The sequence below is a fragment of the Heloderma suspectum genome, chromosome 3 (genome assembly GCF_057233095.1).
Source record: "Heloderma suspectum isolate Gila_16-S chromosome 3, 16-S_ref, whole genome shotgun sequence".
NCBI lineage: Eukaryota > Metazoa > Chordata > Lepidosauria > Squamata > Helodermatidae > Heloderma > Heloderma suspectum.
The window spans coordinates 241,204,177-241,219,647 of record NC_139460.1 but is presented as its reverse complement, the minus strand read 5'-3'; the positions used below and the strand labels follow the sequence as shown (position 1 = coordinate 241,219,647).

The window sequence follows — 15,471 nt, the reverse complement described above, 5'->3', positions numbered from 1 at the left end:
GCTGTGAGGTCCCCAATTCATGTCTGTATCATAAAAACTGAAAAAGCTATGACAGTTTGTGTTTTCCCATGCAAGTCAATAGGAAAATGCCAAAAACAGGTGATCCGGATATCCGAATCTCACTTCAGATTTGGATCCAAGTCGAAGCGGCGGGGGTCCGAATCAGTCCAGGGCAGATGAGGTTGTTAAGGAGTATCTAAAGCAACATCAGAAGCGGAGTGAGGGATCTGTGCACAGCCCTAGATTTGAGTACTTGAAAGGCCATGTGTAAAGCAGCATGAATGACCTGGAACAAGCTGCAGTGTGTCTTGGGCTCCTGTGCAGTAAGGCACAGGACTGTAAGATCAGTTTGACAGTGGAACCAATTATCTAGAGGGGTGGTAGTCTTTTCTTTGTTGGAGGTTGTCTGTTGGGAATGCTCTAGCTTTGGATTTCCTGCATCAATCAGGGGTTGGATTATATGGCCTACAAGTCCTCTCTAGCTCTGTGATTCCTCAGGGTTACCCAGAACATAAGTTGAGAACATTACCAGTTCTGGAACCAAGTCTCAAGTGTTTATAGCAGGTTACATTGCAAGGGTCAGTAGCCTGAACAGAGAGGTAGATATACACTGTGAGTTTTCAGTACTAAGTTGTTCATTGCTTACCAGATGATAATGCTATCCTGCTTCAGCATAGTTAAATAAGACTTTGAAAGCATCACAGAGTTACTTTCTATTTCAAGTTTGTCCTAAAACTGCTCATTTATGAGTCATTCAATAAAAAGCAACTGATCACTTGATATTAAGCCATTTCAGAGAGGAAGAAAACAACATTGTTTTATGTGAAATAGAAACTCAATATCTGAAAGTGCTACTTTTTAAAATACTGTATGTTTCTTTCAATAACTCTTCTTATTTTAACACAATTTAGATTTATGAGTGAATGCAATAATTAAGCTCACAAATCTGTCTTGTGAAGTTTTGGAAATTAATACTTTGCTTGAATAAACAATAACACCTCCAAATCCAAGAATACTTGTCTTTTGTTATATACAAAAGACTTAAGAAATGGGTCTACATTGGAAAACTGGCAAATTTAGTGGGCCGCCCTCAGTGCCAAGTCCAGGTTTTGTGGGATCCATGGGCAAGATGCTCTGAGTAGGTCCCCGTTTTCTTGCCATTATTGCCATTCTCCACACCAATAGTCCAAAAGGAGAGAGCAAGGCAAATGGAGGCTGCTGCTCCATTGACTTGCTCTTTTCGTCTTACATAAGCTTGAAGAGGACATGTGAACAGGCAGACACACGAATGAGGAAGAGTAACAGGGAAAGACTGAAGGCCAAAGGAGAAGGGGACGGCAGAGGATGAGATGGCTAGATAGCATCACGGATGCAATGAATATGAACTTGAGCACGCTCCGGGAGAGAGCGCAGGACAGGAAGGCCTGGCGTGCTATGGTCCATGGGGTCACGAAGATTCGGACACGACTGAACGACTGAACAACAACAACAGGGCCAGAAGGCTGGGCTCCCTGCTGGGCTGTGGACCTCAGCAGATGTCCAGCTATGCCAGCCTTTGGCACTGCCATTTCTGTTTACAGAAAGTTCCTGGCTAGTAGCATGATACGGTACAGATTTAATCTTTTTGTAGCCTGATTAGTTAGTTAGAACTTCTGGCAAAATTTTGTAGATATCTAAATATATGGAGAGATTAAATAAGATTGATTATAGCTGTATTATTAGGATTCAGATCAAGGAGCTTCCTCCAGGCCTTTTTACACCATCAGTTGGTAGCCAATAGTGCTCTAAGTGAGACTCTCTGATTCACATCTGCCTTCATCCTCTTGGAGGAAGTACAGTCTGAACTGGTGATGCTCAATTAAGCTTTTCATCTATTCGAATGATCACAGCAGCAGTACTTTTTGGAATGGCCGCAGCAGTAGCGGGGATTGCTGTGATGCATTGTTAGCAGTGTGGACTGATGCAGATTAAATGCATTGGACATCAGGACTGTGGGAACACTGAAACCATACCTTCAGGTGCCAAACGCAAGAGTTGTCTGAATGAGCCATCTTGTGTTGATGAGCCAATTGTATTTTAACTAAATAAGACATGTAAAAATTAATGGTGGTCATCATGGCAGATCTAGAGGAGTATAGCATGTTATAAACGCTGTGATCGCACTTATGACTCATTCAGACATTTAGAGGAAGCTTTTCAAATACTCCATAACATTTAGTTCCTGCTTGTATATGTGCTTCCATGTTAATGTTGCGGTTTGTTTACTATCCTCTATGCATGGTCTTGGACCGAAATAAAAATATTCATTTATTCATTCGTTTACTATCCTCAAATGTTAGAAACGTACCATCAAATTGGTATACATGTGCAGTCTCTCCAAGTTTGACCCAGATACCTGCTGCAAACTGTGGCACGTGAAAAAGGAGTGTGTGGTTGCCGATCAAAGCATTACTCCACTGGTGACTTGAATTGCAGGCTGGGCCCATTGATCTTTTGAATGTATTTACTGTGTTCTAGTTACAGCTGTTGTTAAGCAGCTGGCAGTTAAAGTGTGAAGCATTTTCCGTAGCTGTTTCAGTCACAGTACACACACAATCTTAAGCACATTTTGGAAGCAGTTTTTCCTTGCACGTGTTCTGCAAGAATTTATCTAGTAGATAGGAAAGGATTTTCTTATTCATCACCTCTCATCAAGAGTCGCCTTAGAGATTGCTTTGTTCTGAAAATCCTGTTTACATAGTACATTCCACATATGTGTGAGAGTGTGTTGAGCTGTTTGTCAAATATTTTGTAATTATTATTTTTTTCCAGTGGAGCTGATCCAAATATTTAAAACAAACTTCAGATTTGATGAATTTCTCAAATCCACTTGGTTTATATTGGATTTACACAATATCAGTTAATTTTCTAACTCTATATACATGGAGGTTCTTGTCCCTGTGTTTGAGTTTTTCATTGTTTTTTCAGTATTCCGAATGACCTTGGAGAGGGGAGATGCAGATTCAAATCCCATCCAAGGGAATCCCTTCCTCAGGCCAGTCAGCCTACCTCATAGATTTTATGACAATAAACAGGGCAATAACTGTCAGCGTCTCTAAACCAGCAGTTTATCACATGTTCATGACTCTCACGGAAGCTTGCGGGCCCATTACACGATGTTGTCATCCTCCAATCATTATCCCGCCATTTCCCCCTCCCTACCCCATGCTATCTTCAAATGAAAAAAAATGTGGTATTTTTCCACTCAACGCAACAGGAGCGCCATGGCCTGCCTGTGTATTTCTCCCATAGTGTGAATAAACCACTGTGTGTTGGCAGCTGCAGATGGTTGCTTTGGGGTGTTGAGGGTGTGGTCATGATGGTGAAGCTGGTGATGATGGGCTGTGGGGCTTGTCGCCTTGCCACGCCTGCACCATTTCAGTTCCTCATCGTTTTCGGCCTGCAGCCCTCAGAACAAGGCAGCGGAGAGGTATTGCACTAGCATGCTCTGATGCCCAGATGCATGTTCCTCCATAGAGGGGGAAATCAGCCTGGCATGGCAGCATCCCAACCTGCCAGGATGCCCCCATGCCATGCATTCCTGGTAGTTGAGTAAATGGCAGAGTAAAAGGCAGAGGCATTGATAAAGCACAGAAGGGGGGGCAGGGGCTGTCTGCATGTCAGTCATAGCCCAGCCACCAGTGCAAGAGGAGGGAAAGGGGCTGGAACCAGGGAGGAATTATCATGACACCTCCAGCATGTGGAATGGTTCTTTGTGGAAAGGTGGCAATGTCTCCAAGCGACATCACCACCCCTGTGAAAAGGAATGAAATGAAAAATAACGTGATGAGGACAGCCGTCTAAAGAGAATGAACCAATCCTGCAAGGATACTGGATGGGGAAAGCACTGGTATTGATGCAGAATTCTCCACCCGTGTGATGGAATCATATGTGTGAGCTTTTTGTGGAAGGGTGGAATACAAATCTGATAGCCTCCTACGTAATTATAAAGCATTTAGGGTGCAATCCTCTGCATGTTTAGACAGAAAAAAGTCTTACAACTGCCACCATTCTCCAGAATTTCTTTCTGCCGAAACATTTGTAGGATTGTGCCCTTAGTATCCAAAGTGCTTAAAAATCTTTATTGTGGTTACCCTCAAAATATTTCTGAGGCAGATTATTTTACACCCATTGTACATGTGGTATTCATGAACAACCCACAGTTCACAATCCAACAACAAACCATGGATTCTCTTTGTGGGTCGTTCATGGGTAATAAGCCATGGTTTGTTGGTATGGCTGGGTTCACACAACACAACAACCCATCATTCAATGAAAACTCATGGTTTGATGACAGTGCACACCCAACCTGTACTCAAACTTGAGAGTGGGTTGTCATGTTGTGTGAACCAATCAGTGTGTAGCTCACTCTCCAGTTTCTCTTTTCTTTTAACCATGGTTACAAGAATGGCAGTGTTATATCTATGCCAAGGCATCAAGTTGGTGGTAGAGATGGATCTTGAATCTATGTCTCCTGGATATAAGCCCCATGTGTTGACCTTCCTAATCCTCCTCATTCAGTTAGTGCAATATTGAAGGTTTATGTGCTGCAGTCCTGTTAATTGGCAGTACAAGAAGATAAAATATCAACTCGATAATGACTCGGTTCACACAACCATGAACAACCCATGATTTATTGATGGGTTGTGAACTGTGGGTTATTTGTAGTTAACAAACCATGGTTTGTTGTGGCTGGGTTCAGGAAACATGACAACCTATGTGTCAACAACAACCTACAGTTCAACGACAACCCACACTCAACCCACACTCAACCTTTGAGTGTGAGTTATCGTGTTGTATGAATCTAGTCATTTTCTGGCTTTTAGTTTTTCGTAGAGTTCCTTGCCCTTGATCCTTCAAGTGTGCTATAGGTCTGCATAGCCTGGTTCATTTGGATCTGCTTCCTTCTCTCCCATACAGCTCTACTAAAGGCAAGATTGAGCACTGCAGTAATAGTTTTTCCTTGTTAACGGTAAATATCAGATTGCTGTTGCCTTGACTTAGGAAAGCTCATCGTGAGTACTCCAATCTTAGGGAACATCAAAACAGCAATGTGGAATGGTTTTCATTAGTATGTTATTTCATAGATCTGCAAGATGTCTTGGCAGAGGTAAGTTTTGGTACCAAATCAGCCTTGGGTGTCAAACAGAGGAACAGTCTAGGGAGCTTTTAGAGAAGGACTGTGAGAGTTGAGGGATATAGGAGCTGGTGAAAGAAGCAACTGAGTGGTAAAGAAGTTTGGGTACAAATTTTCTATTAGGTATTTTGAAGTTAATTATCAGCACTAATTGCCCAGCAGTATAGCTGGCAATTTTGGATAGATGCTACTCCTAAAAAAATAGTAGTTTCAGAAGGGTGACTTAATATATTTTCCCTCTCTCATTTTATGCAGTTCTTCTGTTCCTGGTGATGTCATAAAATTGGTGCCTGATGTGGATCTTTCCAAAGAGCCCCTAACTACAGATCTCTCTGATGGCCATGATACTGCTCTGGTGTCTGCTGAGCTGACTGCAACAAGGTAGGGTAAGAAATTCGTTGTGGTTACAAGAACACCACTCATCACCACTTGGACCATTCCGGTCATTCAGTGGCCCCAGGGCTACAGGCCAGCAATGGCCTTGTAACTATGGACTACTGACAGACTGGAAATACCCAAGTGGTGATGAGTGGTGGTCCTTTTGGGGTGGATTGGAAATAGGGTATCTATTGATTGTGCTAATTCATTTCCTCTTGTTTATTGGGATCCAGAGTTAAAGCAGCTGTAAATGTAGGCTGCAATCTCAGAAAGGCACTCCTAGTGAGAGCAGCATTTGTCCTGAACTGGCATGAATCACAGGCACAGCAGTTAGGGATGGCAGAGAATTCCTCCATGGATCTTGGTGAGGCCGAATACCAGTGCATTCGGCCCCCCGAAATCTGTGGTGGAACGGCCTGCCACCCCCCCCCGCGGATCCCCCCCCGGGACGAGACTTACCTGGGGCGGATCTTCCGGGCGGCAGCGGCGGCTGATCTTCCGACCGGCTGCCACCGCCACCATTTGCAGTCTTGTTAAACAAACAAAAAAACCCGATGTGATAGGCTACGTAAAGATTTACGTAGCCTATCATGGCTGGGTTTAAAAAAAACAACAACAAATGCATACGCAAATGGCGGTGGCTGTGGCCGCCGCCATTTGCGTTCCTTATTTTTGGCCGTCTTAGTCTACGTAAATATTTACGTAGACTAAGACGGCGAAAATAAGGGGAACGCAAATAGCGTCCGCTACGCGATTTGCGTTCCCCCTTATTTTCGTCGTCTTAGTCTACATAAATATTTACGTAGACTAAGATGGCCAAAAATAAGGAACACAAATGGCGACGGCCGTAGCCGCCGCCATTTGCGTATGAGTGTTTTTTTTGTTTTTGTTTTTTAAGCCAGACGTGATAGACTACGTAAGTCTTTACGTAGCCTATCATGGCTGACTACAGGGATGCAAATGGCGGCAGATACGGCCGCCGCCATTTGCGTCCCTGCTAGCCAGTGGCTGGATGTCCGGCTGCTGGCGGAGCCGGCCAGCGGCTCTGCGGAATCCCCGCGGAGCGGAGCTGGCCGGCCAGGATTCCGGGGGGAGGGACGGAGCTCCCCCCCAGCGGAACCCGGCGGAGCCAGGTAAGGGGACTTTCGTACATCCCTAACAGCAGTACTTGGCAGTAGACAGGAACTAGTGCCCTCTTGTGCATGCATGGGTGAATAGAGGTGACTTGGCTCAACATTTTTAGACCTCTTTGATCATTCTTGGCAGACCTTTAAAAAAACGAGTAGATTCAAAGCCATGGCTTTGTTACATTCTGCACTTTACTAATGACAGCTGATTACCCTTTGGTTTTAGTTGGGTATTTCTTACAGTTGGCTTATCAAGCAGCTAGGCTGTGAGATCACATTTCTGTTTAAAAACAAAAAATAGCCATAGCTTGGTTGTCGGGTATGTGTGTGTCCCAAATTTTGATCCTCTAGATTCATAGCAGAGATAAGAGACTGAGAAGTAGCCATATTATCCAAAAATGTTTGAACATCCTTCAGAAGCTGTGTTTGGAGAAATGCTTCTTGTGAAAGAAGTAAGAACTGAAAAGATTCACTAACATCAGATATACTTTTCAAAGAACCTTACCACCAAAATATTTGGTCACAGCTTGTAGCAAGGCAGGCTTGCTTTTTCTCCAGAAATCTGATAAAACAATGTGCTCTCTCTTGGCTTAATGCAATTAAGGAGTGGGGAATTAAAGATGTACCTTCACTGGACCAAACATGTACACATTCTTTCCACACCCACACTTCTATGCCATGCTTTTTCTGGCAAGCATAACACAAATGCTGACAACACTATTTGCTATGTTCATGTCTAGCTGTAGGTTATATATGAGCATAGTCTCCTTCTAGTGCTTGTTCATATGACTAGGAGCTACATGGGAGAGGCTCAAGGCTTATTATATAGTGCTTAAGATGTGATGGGAGGGGGTGGAGAAGGAAAAAATTCAGGGGCAGAATTTTTTTTTCTTTTTCTTTTGGAAGCCTGAAATAGACATTTTAGGCAAAATTGGGGGAAATGCCTTCTGATATATTACTTTTTTAGAACAATGAGTGAAATGTTTAAAAGCAGTGTTTTAAAATAATATTGTCACAGCCAATTCATGCTGCTGCAGGTCCGTGAGTCAAAGTTGGTGATGTCAAGGAGAACAGCATTGGTAGTGTGTTTGACTGGATGACTTAATGTATAACAAGCTCAAGTTAGAAAGTACATTCATATGTTCCAGAAAATATGACATCTTCAGCTGTCTAGTTCAGCAGTGCAGACCGGGACTCTGCCAAGCATATTGCTCTTGCAGTGTGGTAGCAAGGCCTCTGTACAACACAAGTTGTAGATGCGTACTATCTGCTGAGGAGTCCCAAGGGCCATAATGTTATGTATCATGTTTCTGTGTTGGATGGAACTGTGGCATATAAGCATGAAGGAAAAATAAGTAGCTTCTCTGTTGACTGTTGGAACAACCGATTGGTTCAAAATTGGGAAAGGTCTGACTGCTCATTGGAAGGACAGATACTGAAGCTGAAGCTCAAATATTTTGGCCAGCTAATCCGAAGAGAAAACTCCCTGGAAAAGACCCTGATGCTGGGAAAGACTGAAGACAAAAGGAGAAGGGGACAGCAGAGGATGAGATGGCTAGATAGCATCACCGATGCAATAAATATGAACTTGAGCACGCTCCGGGAGAGAGCGGAGGACAGGAAGGCCTGGCGTGCTCTGGTCCATGGGGTCACGAAGAGTCAGACACGACTTAACGACTGAACAACAACAACAACTGTTGACTGTGTTAGAGTTTAGCAGTTAGAGAGACTCAGTGCTCAAGAACCGGCCATTTTCTGCAGCTGTACAATTATGCCAACTATTAGTTCTGGCAACTCTTGAGCTTGACCTTTTAGGTGTAGAAAGCATGGTGTAAGGTAGGCAATAAGGACATGACTGTTACCCTCCATTGAAGATGTTCTCCATGTCTCATTTTTGGATTGTAACATCATTTTGCATCATGATCAGACAACGCTGATAGATTCGTTTCTCCTTAGATTATTACACGTGAAAACATGATATCATGTCATCAGCATAGATTCCTGGATTAATTTTTTGTGCAGACAACTCTGGTCAAATGCATTACCTATGCCACCAATTGGCAAGGATCTATAGTAGTAAATAAATCTCAAGTGAGTCCTGGAAGGAGAGGGGCAATTTGGGATGGGTCAGTTCCCCACTTATCCTAATTCATCCATCACCCATCTGAGCAATACTTCATTTCCAGATGGGTATTATAAAAGCACCCTTACCAGATGGTGTGTGTGTATGTAGGCAGTTACGTAATGCCCTTCCTGGTCACTAAATATGCTTCTGCTAGAGTGGCAATGAGTGGAAGGGGTTGATGACCTGAGAACCATCTGCTTCATTCTGGACTTGAGAAATGCAGAGTATTCATTCAGAGGTACAAACCAACACTTGACTCAGCTTCACACAGGATGACTTTCCAACTAGAATATGCAAATTGCATCTTCCCATTGTGGGAACATACAGTGAAAGACACACAATGTGCATTCATTGCACTTTCCCCTACATTGAAGTGAAATCTGTCTAGGAGAATTATGTGTGAAGTGATCTTCTACACAGTTGAAGTTACAAGCAGGACCTACTAATCTGAGCGGGCAGGAAGAAGTGGGGGAAAGGTTTTTTGGTGGGCGCATACACTGGCCTGGTTTGCACTGGCCTCCATCTGTTTAACCCCTAAAACAAATCATGGGTTGTTTGAGGATTGTCTAACCCTCAAACAGCCCCAGCCACCTGGGTTCGCATGACATGACAACTCATGGCAAGGCAGAGCTGTGACAGCCCCTGCTGGTAAATTAAGCCACAGTGGGCTGTCATGTCATGTGAACCAGATCACAGTGTTGAACTACATAGCCCTTTATGAACAACAAAAAATTTGTATTATTTTGCTGGAGCAATTATCTGTTTCATTTCTAGTTTCACTGTCTTGATGCTTGTAAGATAAACAACACTCGTTTATCGTACTCATCCACATTTTTTTGTTCCTTTCTGTAGTTACACAGAACTTTCCAACAGCTGTTTTGTGACAATATGTTAAAAATCTCCTTGTTACACATGGTGCTTCCTTTGCATTTCTACCCTTAAATAACCAAGCCGCAAGAACAGATTCTTCAGCAACTTCCTAATGTTTAGCTGCCTTAAAATGAATTTCAAAGCCCCTTTCTCTAACACTATCAGCTAGCTTATTTTACTGTTGGGTCTGAATGCCTGTCAATAAAAGATGACCTGTGATTCTGGTAGATGGAGTGTGTGTGTGTGTGTGTGTGTGTGTGTGTGTGTGTGTGAGAGAGAGAGAGAGAGAGAGAGAATAAGTAAGTAAGTAAAAATTGGGTCATTTTGTGCTAAATGTCTTCCAGATGGCAGTATGTAATAGGAGCTCAGATTCTGTCCCTCCATCTGTCCATTCAAGATATTATATCTTCCTTTTTGTCTCTCAAGGGCAACTGTCTCAAGCCTATTACTTCATCCCACAATCCTAATGATAACATACTGCTCAGCATAGTAGTGGGGGTGGGTGGGGGTGGTTCTGCATGTTGGGTCATGATTTTTTTTTTCATCTCCTAAACTTTGACAGGAAAGAGCTGATGTTAACTCTTTGTTACCGCATTTGTGTGAGTACATTTTAGCAGAACTCTCTACTCCTTCCCCACAAATAAGTAATTTAAAATCTCAAATTCCTATATTTATAAATAAGTTTTTATGATGAAAATATTGATCTTAAAAAAGAAAAGCATGGGCACAAGAACACTGGACTAAAACTGAGGTGGGTGAGCCCTTCTTTCCTGGCCATGCAGAGTGATCAGGAATAGTTGTTTGATGCATGAACAATTCCCCCTCTTGCATTTTTCCAAGACAACTTGCACAAATTAAACCAGAGGTGATACTCTGAATTTGAATCTCCTGGACCAAGTAAAATCACCTGAGTTATAGGCATTTTGTTCATTTCCAAGCAGTGGATTTCTCCAGTGTCATAGGGGTAAGATACTTGTGACGTTGAGCAATATTTGAATCCAGTGTTTCTGGAAGCACTGTTACAGGCCTTTCCAGGTTATTTTGTTATTTCTGCTTTTTTGAGTAACTGCAGATACAGGTTTTACAGGACACCTGTTTTCAAGTAATGTGATGAGAAGCAGGCATAATATTGCTTTCATGGCTTTAAATATCAGGAGACCTGTGTGTTCCAGTGCTGTAAAAATGTATTTTCAAGCTTTTTAAAGAAGGTCTCTCAAATGATGGGACATTGGAGGGAGAGAGAGAGAGAGAGTGCAAGATTAGTCTTGTTGCTGTTGGCACCCCTTTTTTCTTGTTGAAAAAGTGCTAAATCAGCACTCTCTTACACCATTTCCCTTTTAAGAAAGGTACATATTTACCAGACTATGGTCTGCTGCAGACAAAATGCTTTGGTCTTAATCTTGAATAAGAGATAGTGAGTGTCCTGTGGGCTTATATGCTACTTCCTTCCCAAAACCTTGAAACCAGAGTTAAACATGGGCTTGCAAACCCTGGTTAGCATTAATGTCAATGCATGTGCATATATATATATATATATGTATGTGTGTGTGTGTGTGTGTGTGTGTGTAATGGTTAACATGGAAAAGGATGTGGGGGAATTTGCAAGGATGAGAGAAGAGCACCCCCACTGTGTTAACCACAGAATTAAGAAAATGCATTAAGCTCTGGCTTTTGAAAACTAAGGCAGGAAGAAATGGTAAGCATCCAGGAGAAATGAGGCCCACAACTGTGGGGTACCCACCAAGAACATGGACTTATTGGTAGGACATCCTCAGGCTATCCTTAATACATGGAGCAGAATGAGGTCCTGAGGTGTCCTACTGCAGCCTGCAAATGGGAGAATCACATTTTAAAATATTCTGCTATATTTTAAAAAATCCTAATAATTAAAGGGGAGGGGGAGACTTGGCTAGAATCTTTCTCCCTGATGTACTAGATTTCTTCTTGCAGGGAGGTTTTAAAAAAATTGAAACATTGCAGAACAATCCCCCCCCCCCCCCAAAGTAGTCTGAAGTAGTACAGTCCATTCTAGGACCTTAGGACTTTACCAGCTTATTCTGATACATATGTAAACCAGGCATCTGTTGCTGTTGTGGGAGGCCATGATTGTAAGTGTCTCTTTTAGGTATGTAAAGTTTTATTGGCCCAAACCAATCTAGAGAATGTTAGGCATGCCTATGTGCTGCTGGAATTCATGGGCAGTTAAGCTTGAGTCTAGGTATGCTTATTCAGAAGTAAACCACATTTACCCCCGTATGTGTGCATAGTGTGGTACCTTAATAGTCCAATCCTGTACATGTCTGCTCAGAATGAAGTATCATTTGGTTTAGTGGGGCTTACCATACTAGGTATAGCATTGAGTGGGAGTTTATACTAGAGGCCAATTTAGAAAGTAATACTTTTTGTCAGGTGAGGGAAGTTTTCCTGAAATCTGAGTCAAATGAACTCGTGTAGAACAAAAAAGTGTAAAAGATGGGAGATTGCAGGGCTGCAGTATTCTGTGTACTATGATGGAGTTGGACTTGTGTGCGGTTTTTGTGAAATATTGGCCCCTGTGTACTCCGAAGTGGTGGTGTCCTTGAATAAAGGGCAGTCTTGTATGACAGGTCATATCTGTAAACTCAGTATTGATTAGACATTGTGAAGATGCATGGAAGGACAATGCTAGTGATGCTAAATATAAGCTCTATATCGTGGCTTCCTGGATATGAAGGCAGGCCAGCAGCCAGCAAAACGTCACCTCATATAACAAAGGCAGATGAGGGATATTTTTTTCTAGAGTGTGAACTAGGTGGGCAGAGGTTTACCTTTCTCCAAAGTCCTACATGACCTGGGCCTGCCATACCTTGGAGAGTGCCCATATGAGCACCGCTGCCATCCACTGAGATCTGCAGACAGGCACTTGCTTAGGTCCCATGAGAGGTGAGGTTCTCTCTCCTCATTGCCCTGTCTTGTGCTTGGCTTGCACTCTACTCATTCATCCTCTATGCCCAGCTTGGGAGGGAGCAAGAAGCGAGGCCGGTGAATCAAGGGGTGGCACTGCCCACCGGTCTAGAAGGGATGGCCCACATGCTACCCCTTTCCTGGTTGTCCTACAGTTTGAGAAGCTAGGCATTAAACCAACTTTTAACCCAATCCTGTGCATGTCTACTCAGACAAAAGCCTACTGACCGCTGTTGGGCTTATTCCCAAATGTACCTGAGAGGTCAGATAGGCAGGGACCCAGTGCAGGTCCTTTCTGGTGGCAGCCCCAGTGCTCTGGAATCCACAACCAAAGCAGAAGCTCAGCCTTGCAGTCTTAATTATCCATGCTTTTAATTTGAACGTTCATTTGGTTTTTTTTAAAAAAAAATCCTACAATTTTTAAATTGTATTATTTCTCCCAAAGCTGTGACTGTTGTTCTCTTTATGGCATCCTTTTTTTAATCACTCATTTGTATTATTGCTAGGAGTGGTGGAGATGCAGCAATCTTGAAGGCAGAGCTGCCAGGGATTTCCAGGGAGACTGCGGTTTCTCCACCACGAGCAGCAGCTGGGAGAGCAGCAATCTCAGAGGCGGGACTGCTGGGGGCTGGGAGAAGCTTCTGTTTCTCTTAGCACCTAGTGACCCCACCTCTGCTATCAGCAGAAAAGGCTTTGCAGTGGTGGCTGGGGGTCTTGGGAAGGCTACACTTATGCCCTCCTGGCTTCAATTGACTGGCTGTTATGCATGCCACCTAGTGTTTTGGCAAATAGGCAGTTGTGAAAGAAGAAAATTTCTTCTTCTTCAAAGTGTATGTGGTTACAATTTATCTATTGTAAATATGTTTATACCACCCTTCAGTCAAACTCCCAGAGTGGTTTACAAAAAGAATAAAACAGAATAGAAAGAAAACATGTAAATGCAAGGAAAAAATAAAAAGAATAAACAGAATGCAATGTAAGTACAAAGACATAATGAACAAATAGTCACAGAATGCTAAAAGCACCATAAAACAGTCAGCAGGGTTAAAATTGTATCTAAAAAGGTCTTTGCCTGGCACTGAAAGGATGATAAGATAGGTGCAAGGTGAAGCACCATGGGGAGTGTTCCACAACTAGGGCATCACCACTGAGAAGGCCCTCACTTCAGACGGCAGGGGCACCTGTAGGAGGCTTTCCACTGAAGATGTTAATGTACAGCTAGGTACATATACGGACAGGCAGTCTGTCAAGTGTGTATTTAGAAGCATAATTTTGAAAACTAATGAAGTAGTAATGTTTTTAGTTGCTTTTCAGGGCTATGTCCTGTTTCTCTAGCTGGGTTGGCCACAATTTTGGTAATCCATAGAATAAGTGTAAATATGCAGGTAACCTGATGGATAGATGGCCTTGCAAGATAACCCCTTGTTTCATTCCTATTATGTGTATGCTAGGTCATATTTCTGCTATGGCTTTGGAACATGACAATAGAAACTGTAGAGCAGCCTTCTCCAACCTCGTGCTCTTCAAGTGTTGTGGACTCCAACTCCCATCAGCCTCAGCTAGCATTAATTGTTATTATTGTTTACATTTATATTCTGCCTTTCCTTTAAGAAGCCCAAGGTGGTGTACATGTATGAAGATTAGGCTGAGAGTCAGTGACTGGCCCAAAGTCACCCAGTGACCAAATGGGGACTAGAACCCAGATCTCCTGAATCCCAGTCCAGCACTCTCACCACTACACCACACTGGTGTAGTTCTAGCATGGCCAGTGTTCAGAACACCTGGGAGGTGTTGTTCAAAACATCTGGAGGGCACCAGGTTGAGGAAGGCAGCTGTAGAGAGCATCAGACTTAAATCCAAGCATCACACTTAAACTATAATAAAAAGGAATAATATCTAGATAATAAAGGGTGTAAGCTTCAGCATCCAGTTAAAGGAATTTCTTTACCCACCCTCGATTTGAGCATGAGAGCAACTGTTGTGAAGTGGCTGTCATGCCTCTTTGTCCATACACTGCATTCCTTTTCCTACCCACACTCCCTTCCATACCAGACTTGCCTGTTTAAGGGCATTCAGATGACAGTGATGAGCTGTGCCAGGATTCAGATTTAACACGAATGTGACTGGCACGTATTCGGTATACTCCTAAATTGGCCCCTTGGCACTTTTGAACACACCCCATTGATACTTTACTGCAACACAGGATAATTATTAGATATAGTACACTTTTAGAGATGTCTGCACAAGACAGCGTTCCTGAAATGGAGCGTGTTTTTTGGTTGATGGCTGAAGACTTAAGCTGCAGTTAATACAGCTCTGTGCCTGGCATTCTTTGACCATCTTCAGTGAGGCTAAGGCAGCAGTCATCTGTCCACTTACCTGTGAGTAAGCCCCATTGAACCTGGTGTAACCTATCTTTGAATAGACATGTATGGGATTGCTTTCTAAGGTTGCAACCCTATGCTAACTTGGGAGTACCCCCTCCCCCGGAGTCAGTGGATCTTACTTCTGGATAAATAGCTATGTTTGGCTGCCTTGGTATCCAGAGCATTGGGCAACTGGGGTGGGGGCAACCAGGGTGCCAGGTTTTTAGATGTGTGGGCAGTGCTTATCTGTGATCTGATGTTAGTGTCTGTGCCACCCACCTTCATTCTCTGGGCATAGAGGGTTAGTGAGTAGGATTTAAGGCAGGAGAGACAGTGGGGGGAAGGGAAAAGGAAGGACTGCTCCTGTTCTAATATCCATTCACCTCAATCCACACACCCTATTCTAGGGGTTCCCAGCCTTTTGGGAAGTATGGGAATATTTGGGAATTTGAGAAACTGCTCTGGGCATCACCACAAAATGGCTCC

At 43.1% G+C, this 15,471-nt stretch overlaps 1 protein-coding gene across 1 annotated transcript in view; it reads left to right on the top strand.

The window, feature by feature from the left end:
• The window catches only part of TACC2 (transforming acidic coiled-coil containing protein 2), a 202,077-nt gene that overhangs the window by 60,784 nt on the left and 125,822 nt on the right, over positions 1-15,471 (top strand). Inside the window, exon 7 of the mRNA XM_084846024.1 lies at positions 5,432-5,557. Coding sequence (XP_084702150.1) covers positions 5,432-5,557 — 126 coding nt within the window. The remainder of the gene's footprint in view (positions 1-5,431; positions 5,558-15,471) is intronic.